This window comes from Acytostelium subglobosum, assembly GCF_000787575.1.
Source record: "Acytostelium subglobosum LB1 DNA, scaffold: scaffold17, whole genome shotgun sequence".
Lineage (NCBI taxonomy): Eukaryota > Evosea > Eumycetozoa > Acytosteliales > Acytosteliaceae > Acytostelium > Acytostelium subglobosum.
Window position 1 is genome coordinate 596978 of NW_012236516.1, and position 12393 is coordinate 609370.

A 12393-nucleotide genomic window follows, 5' to 3' on the forward strand; every position below is an offset into this window, starting at 1 on the left:
TGCTTGTTCGGACTATGATTATTATCTTAATATGTGTACAGTGATACAGATATGATGAGATAGTTATAAATAAATAAATATATAAATAAATATGATATATCAATTGAATGAATGAATGAGTTACTCTTGAGTTAGCTACTCTCACTTATCTCTTTCTTCACTCTCTCTCCCCCAACACGGAAACGCTTCTAATTCCCAAAATTGTAAATTGGGTGAACAAAGATCGAGATCTGGCCCCCAAGTGGCATGGAATGGGTTCGGGGCATAAACATGGATGGTTTCCCGATTAAGTATGTTGATCGAACTTCATTAAGTGAATATGTCGCGACAATCACGGCTTGCCTATCGTGGCAGCCACGATATCGTTCCGAACGATCATGGATGGATGGCTGCTCCCAAAAGGCCAGGAAGTCGGTAGGTGCGACAAAGGAATGTGACGAGGAACTGATCGGCAATCTGATGCAATGGAACTTTGGAGATGCCGCTGTACATTGCAGCCGTGCCCTGCTTGGCATACTTTTGAGGATCTTGACGTACTTTGTTCACACAGTTGGCAAGGTCTGAGAGGAAACTGTTCTCGATTCCAACATGGCCTAGCGATAGGGTCATGTGGCAGGTGTTTGGTAGATGTTGACGTTCAAGCTTCCAACCGCCCACCGTCTGCATCAAGTCGCCCACGGCATGTATGTTGACCAGGGGGTCGTCGTCAGACTCGAACGATATGATGGTCATCACGGGTCGACCAACAACACGTATTCCACCAATGTTGGCGATGCCATTCTGGATGGCTGTGCTGGTCTTCATCAGTTCAACGGCCATCGACTGGAATCCATTGACACCATGAGATACCAGCGATGCCCATGCTGCGGCAATGTTACCGCCACTCCTTGTACCGAGGATTGAGGGAGACACGAACAGTCCACCAGGCCAGCCCGTGTACGACATGAACTGATACTGACGGTACTCATCGCTCTTGAACAGCAACACGGACGAGCCTTTGGTCGCGTAACCATACTTATGGATGTCAGCAGAGATTGATGTGACGCCATCGACTCGGAAGTCAAATGGTGGCACAGGATAGCCAGCGCGCTCAATCCACGGCAGGAAGAAGCCTCCAACGCACGAGTCGACGTGGAGTGGCAGGTTCTTCTTGCGAGCCAGTGCGGCCAGGTGTTCAATGGGATCCATGCAGCCATGTGGATACTGTGGAGCAGAGCCAACTAGTAGGATGGTGTTGCGATTGATTGATTGTTGCATCTTGAAGATGTCCACCTCCATGCGTCCATTAATTGGAACGTAGACCATCTTGATGGAGAAGTAGCGACCAGCCTTCTCAAAGGCGGGATGGGCTGTGATGGGCAGAACGACCTCGGGTTGTGTAATGCCATACAGGTCACGAGCACGATCACGGTACGCTTTGAGGGCCATCAATATACTCTCTGAGCCGCCAGTGGTCATGGTGCCGACAGCGTCGGGCCCGCCATTGAGCATAGCGATCGACATCTGGACGACCTCCACCTCCATCCTGCGCAGAGAGGGGAATGCCGTCGGATTGAGCGCATTCAAATGGGCAAACATGTTCTGAGCCTTCATGATGATCTTCTCGTGCTTCTCGCCCGTTGGATAAACGTATGCAAACAGCTTGCCCTTGCGCGGATCTACGTCACTGTCATGGATCACCTGTAGTATCCTCTTGATCTCCTTGGATGATAGTCCCTCGTCGGGTATCGCGCGTAGGTATGGCATGCCCTTGATATCTGGGAAGGACTCTTCGATGACCTCGTCGACCTGTGTGTCGATCTCGCCTTGTATACGACGGTGTACTTGCGGTGCCAATGTCTTTGACCAGCGCCATACCACATCCTTCAGATCATCGACAGACCATTTCAACAGAGACCTTATTGAATAACCTAATGCCACCAGTACAATCAAGTGTTCATATATTCTCAATCTTGTATTACTGGCAATTATAGTCTCCAACCTTGTATCCAATAATCTCAAGTACTTTATAATGTCATCGGCAAAGAAAAATGTAAGTAATCCTTTCATCTCTATATATGTATATGTATATATATATGTATATATATATGTATATGTATGAATATGTATATCTATGTTAACAAGTTGATTGATTGATTGATTGAAAGGTTGATCACTGCATGTAGAGGCGGCGGGCGGCGACAATTGTGAGGTCGTGGAAGATACTTTGGGGATCAGATCTTGTCAAATTGAGTCATTCTACATTGTCACAAGATATTGTATAACCATGATGTTAATGATTATCACTCATTATAACTTATGACTTTGAAGTTAAAGTTGTGACATTGACCAAGTTGTTGTGGTCTGGTTGGTCGCGCAACAACAAAGGGTGATCCTTCGCGAAGAGGTGGTGTGAAGTTCAACCTTTGATTCAATAAACAACAAACAAGAATTGATTGATCATTCATTCAATACTGAGTCATTATATATATATATATACATATAATGTTGTTGACAAGATATAATAGATTGTTAATAATACTGTTGATACAGGTCATCATTGTTGGTGTGTTGGTATTGGCTCATGTTGATGATCATGATAAGCCATCAATTGATACATTTACAGATAGCTTCTCATTCGAACATCCTATAAATATAAACGTTCGATTGGTAGGCTTCTCAACTGCCCAACACAACGATCTACAGCGCATACTCAATCATCTTGATAACACAAACATACCTGTCATCAAGAATCCTGTATGTACCGATGAGCTTGCAAGTTGCTGCATGGAAGGGGACAGACTCTAACATCAATCAATCATTGGATGTAATATAGTTCTCCACTGTACAGTTCATCAAACAAAAGTACCTCTACTTCTTAGAGACGTCATCGGACAGATTGAAGGATGACCTGCGCACGGCGATAAGTGACGCGACTAGACAGCAACGACCACACCCAACGATTGGCGCAGGCACCACTGTCATTGGCTACGACATAATCGACAGTATCATTGCCAGTGATTACAACTTGGTCGATAAGAACAACGCCTACACTATATATATATTGAACAATGACATTAGCCAGTCGTACTCATACTCCCAGATTCCCAACCTCGCTCAAGCGGACAAGCAGCAACGGACGCCTTTCTATTGCACAACAAAGATGTGGCAATGTCGTGGCGATGGCGGAGGACGATACATGTGGATCGATCTGACGGCCGACGCCGTCAACTTTGGCCCCGTGACCAAGGGCACAGGCAGCGTCATCGCGTCGCAGCTGCCGCGCCACGCTAGCGGATCGTCCGACCGCTTCCTCAACGACATTGGCACCTTTGTCCATCAGACCACGCGTCAACTGATCGCGCCGCCCATTGGACACATGATGAACTTTGATTGGACACACCTGGAAGTGCGTCTCATCATGGTGCACGATCACAAGGTGGGCATCCTGGAGCAGTCCGAGAGGTTTGATTGGGACGAGATCAGGAAGCAGTTGAAATCAATCAAGTTGCTGCCCGACCAATCAATCTCCTTTTCCAAGGCAGAGATATCACTGCTTGACAACATATATGCCGCACAGGCCAAGCAGTCGTCACTGCGCGTGCATCACAGTGGCACCAAGGGTACACAGCAGTACCTGGACTCGGCCGACCTGCACTATTGGCTTCAACAGCACAACCTTGACTTTGTTCCAGAGTTGGACAATCGTAATAGCGACTCGCGGGTCATCCCCGTATTCCTCTTTGACATCTCATTCAAGGACCTACTACTCCTTGATCGCATGCATCAAGCTGTCTCCTTTGATGACATGGTGATAGCCATTCAAACACAATCCCAAAGGCCTGTAGACTTTACGTATGTTTGTTTATCCACTCCAACCAATCAATCAAGCATTCACTTACTCGTTCAATCAATCAATCATATAGATGTGGCGAACAGGGCAATCTTTCGATTGATGCCGATGATGCCACAAGACCAGTGATGGCAGCATTATTGGAGACTATATGGGGAGTGCTACCAACACATCTGGAATTGTCAAAGACAAGTGGAGCGAATCAGAATGATGCCAACTATCTATGGTCCATGGGATTCAACCCTTTCAGTGTGTTCTCCACTCACAAGACACTATCATTCGCACAGACAGACGCAGCCATTCGCAACAACGTCTACTCGCACATCGTGGAATCATTGGAATCACTCCAAATCATAATGAGTCACATTGACGTAAGTCCTGGCTTCATCCATTCCATTCATTGATCAATGACCTCGACACTGACACTGACACATCCATCATCTTACAGCAAGACGAGACATGGGAGGAGTTTGCACAAGAGTCTGATAAGGAGGATATTCAATCAATTGATAAGATGAGACAATCGATACAAGAGGTGTTGTTGGAGATTGGACAACATTTGTCCAAACACAAGGAAGTGGAGGCTTATGCAAAGATCCAGACGTTGCAAACATTGGCCGAATCATTGACCGATGTCATACACAGTCAACACAACGAACGTCACTCATTCCTCGAGTGTAGACAGCCATCCATCGTGATGTCCGAGGTCGTCAGCATCATATTCACATGTCTAATGCTTGCGCTCCTCTCTTTCAAGTTCCTCAAGAATAAAATGATGCGCTAAAGTAATGAATGAATGTAAATGGAGAGAGGAACATCGTTCCTGTTGGTCGCTTATTCTGTTTGTTTCCTATAACATGCAAGATCATACACCTTGAGGCTAGTTTATTACTTAAGGAGCTTCTTCTTTGGTCTCAAGTTGTTGGAGTGACCGCACTTCTTCTTACGGCAGTTGACGGCACGTGGGTGGAGACGAGCGTAGCACCTAAGGTTTGATTGATTAAGCATGATGATTAGTCATTCGTTCATTCGTTCGTTCATTAGTTCGATGTTCATTCATCATGTCCTGTTCATTCGCGATCGCAATCAATCAATCAATCAATGATCGCTAACATGTCCCAAGTATGTCCTGTTGCTGTTCATGCTTACTTTCTGCAGATCATCTTGTCACACTTGTACTTTCTGGCCAAGAGGAGGAGGGATGGCTCGATACCTCCACGGAGACGGAGAACCAAATGGAGGGTAGACTCCTTCTGGATGTTGTAGTCCGAAAGGGTACGACCGTCCTCCAACTGCTTTCCGGCAAAGATCAGACGTTGTTGATCGGGGGGGATTCCCTCCTTGTCTTGGATCTTGGCCTTGACATTCTCGATGGTGTCTGATCCCTCGACCTCGAGGGTGATGGTCTTTCCTGTCAATGTCTTAACAAAGATCTGCATGTTTCTGTTTGTGTATAATGTTGTGGATCATCGTATTAGCTAATCGTTCAATCGTTCAATCGTTCATTCTGCTGTTGTTGATGATGCTGTTGCTGGATCTGATGTCGATGATTGTTGGCTGCCTGTCATCGATAGATTCGTCAATAACACATACATGGGTCGATCGTAGGATCAAAGATATGAGCTGTATTGAGTATGGTTGCTCAAAGTGTATCCTTGTGCTGGTGTGAGGGTAGGGTCTCTGAGTGCGTGGAAGCTTGGGAATCCACCCACACTGAGGATATCCTCAATCTTGCAAATAAAATTCAAAATAATAACATTGTTGTCGCTTCACGAATGAATCTGAACTTCCTAATCCAAACTTGTGCCCGGGCTTTTTTTTCAAGTTTCAATCATTCAGAAGTCATTCAATGAACATCGGGGATGAAGGATGTCAATCTTCAGCACATTGATTGATGAACTAATACATATTATATAATATATACATATACATAACATAATGACATATAAGATAAGGTTATGTATATTTATCATATTGATGGTGATGGTGACGTGTCAAGACCAGGCCCAAGACCAACAACACCAAGTCAACGATCAATCAGAGACGACATCAACATCAACAATAACAACAACAACAACAACAAATATAGAGGATGTTAAATATATAAGTGATTGGAAATGGACACCTCATGATCAGTTCGCAGTTGTGAATGTGGTGTCAACGGTGGAGTCATTCATGAGTGGCCAGTTCAAAGATAGATTGACAGAGTATGCTTCAACTAGATTTGGTGATGAGATTAAAGAGATGATGAGGGGATCTGGAGCTGGATATGTAAAGATACCCCAAGAGGATATACCCGAGATTGTTGGTGCTGAGGAGTCTATCAAGTCATTCGTTCATCTGGCTCACACCTATGATCTCGTGGCCAAGTCCACGGCCTTTGAACTTATTGCATTTGGAGTCTTTGGTGGCCGCTTCAAAACACATCATGCACGATACATCCATCTTTGGACGCACTATGATCAGATCAAGTTTCAATACCTCCAATCAAACGTTGTTTTGGAGGCCAACAACATTGATGAACTCGATCATTTCATGATGTACCTCTGTGCCAGTCCTACGATATATGGTACGCCACCTGCTGGTGATGGAGCCATCGCTGGCGCTGGAGGTGGTACTGATGCGCCACCACCATCATACTCATTATACCCATACTCATTGTCAATGGAAGTGATGAACCAGCATTTGTTAAAGATCAAGGCGATGATCAAGGCGTCACAGGTTGTCAAGTCATTCCAAACTGTGCCATTCAAAGAGTTGTTGGTCTCCCATCGTATTCACTATCATATGCTTCAGAATGATTGGTTCCCAGAGCTCAACCAACAGGCCACTAATATATTAAGTGATGGACTATCAGAGGTGGTCAAGGCAGTTGATACTATGAAGTTGTATCTAAGTGATGGACACACATTTGACGAGGCCACACGCACTTTGGTATTCCGCACCATTGCCTTTGGAGTTTATAACGATGTATCATTCTTCCGTCGATCACCCAGGGCCGTCATACTCTTAAAGACATTCGATTCAGTTCAAGGCTCCATTCGAACAGAATCAAACTACCAATGCCAATGTCGAAGTAATGCACAATCTCCTTAGAGTCATCCAAGCTGACTCACTATCATTTGGCAATCCAATCGATGGCTACCCTCAGTCCAAGCCACAACTCATCGTTGAACAGCTTCCACCTCAACCCTCGCCCTCGCCCTCAGCCCCTCCAACTCCACCTACCACCACTCAATCAACTTCACCAGACTCATCAGCCCCTGCTCAAACCCAAGCCCCAGCCCCAACCCCAAACGTCCATACCAAGCAATGGCCTGCCGAGAGCAACTATGTGCGATCATATACAGAGGTGATAGAGTTGAACAAACATAACTTTGATCGAGCGATCGAGGAGAATGACTTTGTATTTGTATTGTTCTATGCGCCATGGTGTGCACGCTCACAGTCACTCTATCACGAGGTGGACGAGGCAAGACGTCTGTACAACTACACAGATATACCAGTGTTGTTTGCACGAGTCAACTGTGCAAGTAATCTGGAACTACGCGATAAACAATCGATTGCAGGCTATCCAGTCATCCAACTCTATCGACGATATGGTGGCAATGTCATCCCACGTGGACCAACACACCCCGACAACCTGGCTGCAACGATACGCGCGGCCACATTCGCGCCAATCACACTACTTCTCGACAAGGACGACCTTGATGATTACATGTGGAGCATGCCACATGCCATCTATGGAGTGTTTCCAAACAATGCCACGCCAGAGTATCACAAGTTCCAATTCATCTCTGATCGACTGGCATACCGCGTACCAATCGCACTCATCAACGACACATCACTGGCTCAAATCATGTTTGAATCGATCGATCAGCCTCCTCCATACCAAGGTATCATCCACGCCATTGCCTCTGAAGGTGTCTATGAACTCAATCGATGTCATGATGATCCAGCCCAGATATTCAGATGGATGACACAGACTCAACCCGCGGTTGTAAGTGTTGGAACAACCTCCATATCCAGTCGCAAGTCCATACTCACTCACTCACTCTATCAATCAATCGATCAATCAATCAAACAGTTTGAATTGTCACCAGAGTCATTACATCGATTTGCTACTGCATTGCCAAACATTGTGTTGTTCATCAACTATACAGAGTACTCGACAAATGTGTTGGTGGAGAACAAGACATACTCTCCAGAATTAATGACACTCTACGATACAATGGATGAGTTTAGACAAACATTCCGCTTCTTCTATGCTGATGCGTAAGTATACATCAAACGAACGAATGATTGATTGATGGAGTTGTACTGACGACTCAAACAAATATAGTGAGATGACAAGAGACTTTGCAGACAAACTTGGTATCACAACTTTACCAGGATTGGCGATTATTGATGTGCAGGCTGAGGAACATTACTTGTTCCCGACTTCGGAAGACATGCCGATAGACATTGTCAACCTACTTCAATTTATGAATGATTATCAATTATCCAAATTGACACCATATCGAAGGTCTGATAGTCTGTTGCCATCCTCACGACCTGGAGCAAACCACGTGATCAAGGCCGTATACGACAGCTTTGAGGACGATGTGATCAAGTCAAACAGACTCTCATTGGTCTACTTTTACGTTCCATGTAAGTATCCTGTCTTGCGGGCTAGCTGACTGGCTGTGCAGGCTGACTTGGTCCAATCCACAATCACTAATCACATCACAACACAACACTTAGGGTGTGGATTCTGCAAGACAATGGGCATACATTTTGCCGAGGCAGCGAGACAGTTGTCTGAACAAAGGTTGGACGTGGATGTGTTGGACTATGATTGTAGCACCAACTCATTGCCAAACATGCTGCGACATAGTATCGACGAGTATCCATACATTGCACTATTCCCAAGTGAGAATCCACATCAACCAATCGTTTACAATGGTAGTAGAAGTGTTGAATCCATCATCAACTTTGTAAAGAAAGTCATACACGTTGAACAGAATAGGTAAGTAGCAGTGTAACCTCAACTCCATGTTTGGATGATTGACTGATTGATTGATTGATTGATTGAATGAATGATCGGAAGACGACACTAACACATTCATATAATCAACAACAACAACAACAACCACCAACAGAAACAATGATATTATAGATATGAGAATCAACTCATTGGACTTGGCTGGACAAGTGTTGGACGTGTAGTCCATCATATATATATATATAGAACCAGCCACAACAACACTCTCGAATCTGCACAGATCAATTAGTGAACATGACATTGTGTCGACACCATTGGCAAGATTAGATCCATTCAGGTTTCACGTGAACATACAAGACAGTCAAATATAAACGCCAATGATGAAGAGGACCAACCCCAAAGGCCCAAACGAGGCCATGTCCCGAGAGCAGGCTTCGTCGTAGTCAACACCCAAGTTCCACCACACACCAGATCCAATCAATCACACACACACGTCGACTTCAAGTCACTTTCGACTTCTCAAGTCGAAAGTGCAAACGCAATCAAAATCAAAGGCAGGCGCCGACCTTACATCAGCATACTATCGATCCACATCCAAGACTGTAGACGAGGACACCACCTTTGACTCGCTTCTTATTTTAGCTCCCGCGCGAGCGACAACGCATTAACTTTGTGTTTGAAAAATCATACGCCATTGCCATCAACAACGCGCCAACATCAAATCAAACATCATAATTAATTACAATTTAGATGGATGGATGGGTTCTTGTGACTGTGCATGTGACCTCTGGATATGAAGTGAACTGACTGAGTGACCAACTTAGAACAAACAGAACAACATTAGTGCAGGCCGCGCCTTGTCCTGTCTCATTATTGCCATTCATTGTGGGGCGCACTTCACTGCATTCTTGCATTCCGTATGTCCTGTTTTTGGACAACGCGCATCCGCATCGCTTGGTCGTTGTCGTGATGTTCCACAACTGCCCCAAACCACCGACATCACATGTTTGGTAACAGCCATTTGTGGAGGTCAGCGTCATTCAAGTAATCGCATATTCATATACACACAAGACAGAGAGATAGACTGACAGGTATATGATTGAGATATATAGATAGATATAAATATATAATATAAGTTTATCGAATATTGATTGATTGATGTTGACAGGATTACATTATTGGGATGATGTGGAGACTGGATACAAACAATAACGAAGGTGTATCACCGTCACCACCATCACCACAATCACCATCACCGTCACAATCACCATCTCCAATTCAATCTAGTGCCAATCATACAATGACAACAACTACAACAACTACCTCTTCAATCATATCATCAACTTCAACAACACCATTGTTACAGTCACAAGCGGTACCAGAACGACCAACACCTCCACGTCCTTTAATGCTCTTTGTTGAGGACACCATCCGTGCCTTATTCAGGAAGTATGAAACATCAGCCAAGTCTGTCATCCGACGAAACATCCAGATAGTTCACAACTCAAACCAGATCAATCCTTCAATCCAAGAACACTTTGTAAGTCTCGGATAATTCAATCAATCAATCAAATAATTATTAACTCTATTAATCAATCAATCCATTAGAAAAGGAAGTATGAGTTGATCATAGCTAGGATAGAGGATAATCAAAGGTTCCTTAATTGGTTATTATCTGAACCAGGAAGCGATGTCGTCGAGAAACATAATGTGGACAGTCATAACAGTACCCCAGCGCTATCATCAACAACAACAACAACATCAATGTTGGAGACAGAGTTGACTCAGGATGAAGAGGAAATGTTTCCATCGGAATTCGATGATGTATTGATGAAGGAGAACAACACTTCATCAGACAGTTCAAATGACGAATCATACCAATCTGGCTCATCTTACCACGATGGATCATCATTCTCCTACCAGAGTTCAACTTCATCATCCTCACCCTCTCCCAAGAAATCCAAGAGCTCATCCAAACGTGGAGTTCGATGGGGACCCAACACCATCATTGACAAAGTACTCAATCTATTCTTACTAGTTGTCCGTGATTGGAGTTCAGAGGTATGTATTATCATCATTGATGGATCAATTTTGAAGTTTAGTGAACTAACTTTGAATGATTGAATAGGGACTGGATGAGCGTGTACAAAGTTACAATCCATTTTATGCGAGTCTGGAAAGGTACTACCCTAGCGTGGAACAACGTCGAGATATTAAGGTCATATGTCCTGGTGCAGGAATGGGTCGACTTCCATACGACATCTCAATGCTGGGATTCCACACAACACTGAACGAGAACTCTCTATTCCTGATCGTGGCACTAAAGAGGATATTCTCTGGAGGGTATGTCTTCCCATCCATGGTCTCCATCCACTCAATCATATTAATTCTAACTCCAATCAAATCAATCAATTAGTGTGAATGATCTGAACTCTCAGACATTGTATCCATTCATACATCAGACCAAGAATATCACCGATGAACATACGCAGACTAGAAGGATATTGATTCCAGACATTGCCATTGGTAGGAAGGATGAGCCAGGTGCCAATATGTCCTTTGCTTATGGTGACTTTTTCGATATATATTCACCGCAGGTGTCGCCTGCACTCACGTCGTTGTCGACAACGACTATCACATCCAACAACACCAACATCAACGCTAACATCAACGCCAACCCCAACACCTCGAACAAGTTCGACTGCATATGTTCCAGTTTCTTCATTGACACTGTTGAGAACATATTCACATTGATCGAGCGTTTCCATCTCATCCTGAACGTCGGCGGACTCTGGATGAACAATGGGCCGCTCCACTATCATCACGATGCGCTCACCTCCTTCCATCTCAACTCAACCGAGTTACTAGACATTGTTCGGTCCTATAACTTTGAGATATTGGTATGTTTTGATTGATTGATCGATATCCATGATGATCATGATGTGCTAACATACACTACTTCGTGAACATGTAGGAGTACAAGTTGATTGATTGCCAGTACACCAAGAACAAGGACTCCTTGTTCCAAGCGATATTTAACTGTGTCTGGTTTATTGCCAGGAAGATCAAGTGATCAATACAACAACGATGTGATCGCATGTGTGTCTCCCAAACATTATATATTCATATATACTCGTTCACTGATTGATATTGTGACTTAGACACCATAAGTCCAATCATAGTACTTCTTAGCACTGTAGATTGTAGTTGCAGCTGCAGCACCAGCAACAAGACCACCAGGCATGATCTTTCCTGTCTTGATCGCTCTCTTACCCATGGTCGATGCCAAGATCAATGATATAACTGTTTGATTGATTGAATGAGAATGAATAAGGTCAGTCAATGAATGATTGAATGAATGAGTGAGACATGCCTGCAGTCATTCCATGACCCATCTGAGGATTCTTCTCAATGAGAACACCAGATGCAGTGTAGAGAAGTGCAAATGATGTACCAGCGACAAGACTTGGGATTGACTTTGCCTTTGCATAACCAATGATGCCTCCAGCCAATGTCAATGTAGCCATAGTATAGTTAATATGAGTGCTCATTCTATCTATCTATCTCTATCTTTCTT

At 44.2% G+C, this 12393-nt stretch overlaps 6 protein-coding genes across 6 annotated transcripts; 3 read left to right on the plus strand and 3 right to left on the minus strand.

The window, feature by feature from the left end:
* Positions 1-375: 375 nt before the first annotated feature.
* On the minus strand, positions 376-2049 carry SAMD00019534_082510 (hypothetical protein; the record flags this gene model as incomplete). The annotated part of the gene is made up of 1 exon (XM_012896711.1): positions 376-2049. The coding sequence occupies one exon, from the start codon at positions 2047-2049 to the stop codon at positions 376-378; it is 1674 nt and encodes a 557-aa protein (XP_012752165.1).
* A 435-nt stretch (positions 2050-2484) lies between these two features.
* On the plus strand, positions 2485-4616 carry SAMD00019534_082520 (hypothetical protein; the record flags this gene model as incomplete). Its single annotated transcript, XM_012896712.1, has 4 exons — positions 2485-2736; positions 2816-3834; positions 3906-4203; positions 4281-4616. 4 exons carry the CDS (start codon positions 2485-2487, stop codon positions 4614-4616), a joined length of 1905 nt encoding a protein of 634 aa, XP_012752166.1.
* Positions 4617-4720: 104 nt separating this feature from the next.
* On the minus strand, positions 4721-5271 carry SAMD00019534_082530 (hypothetical protein; the record flags this gene model as incomplete). The annotated part of the gene is made up of 2 exons (XM_012896713.1): positions 4721-4817; positions 4982-5271. 2 exons carry the CDS (start codon positions 5269-5271, stop codon positions 4721-4723), a joined length of 387 nt encoding a protein of 128 aa, XP_012752167.1.
* Positions 5272-6007: 736 nt separating this feature from the next.
* SAMD00019534_082540 (hypothetical protein) lies at positions 6008-9040 on the plus strand (the record flags this gene model as incomplete). The annotated part of the gene is made up of 6 exons (XM_012896714.1): positions 6008-6802; positions 6861-7832; positions 7920-8107; positions 8175-8482; positions 8576-8840; positions 8974-9040. 6 exons carry the CDS (start codon positions 6008-6010, stop codon positions 9038-9040), a joined length of 2595 nt encoding a protein of 864 aa, XP_012752168.1.
* Positions 9041-10224: 1184 nt separating this feature from the next.
* On the plus strand, positions 10225-11889 carry SAMD00019534_082550 (hypothetical protein; the record flags this gene model as incomplete). Its single annotated transcript, XM_012896715.1, has 5 exons — positions 10225-10356; positions 10425-10877; positions 10945-11159; positions 11233-11716; positions 11791-11889. 5 exons carry the CDS (start codon positions 10225-10227, stop codon positions 11887-11889), a joined length of 1383 nt encoding a protein of 460 aa, XP_012752169.1.
* Positions 11890-11976: 87 nt separating this feature from the next.
* Positions 11977-12367, minus strand: SAMD00019534_082560 (hypothetical protein; the record flags this gene model as incomplete). Its single annotated transcript, XM_012896716.1, has 2 exons — positions 11977-12119; positions 12190-12367. Coding segments are annotated over 2 exons (321 nt in total), but the record flags the coding sequence as incomplete, so codon positions are not given.
* Positions 12368-12393: the final 26 nt, after the last annotated feature.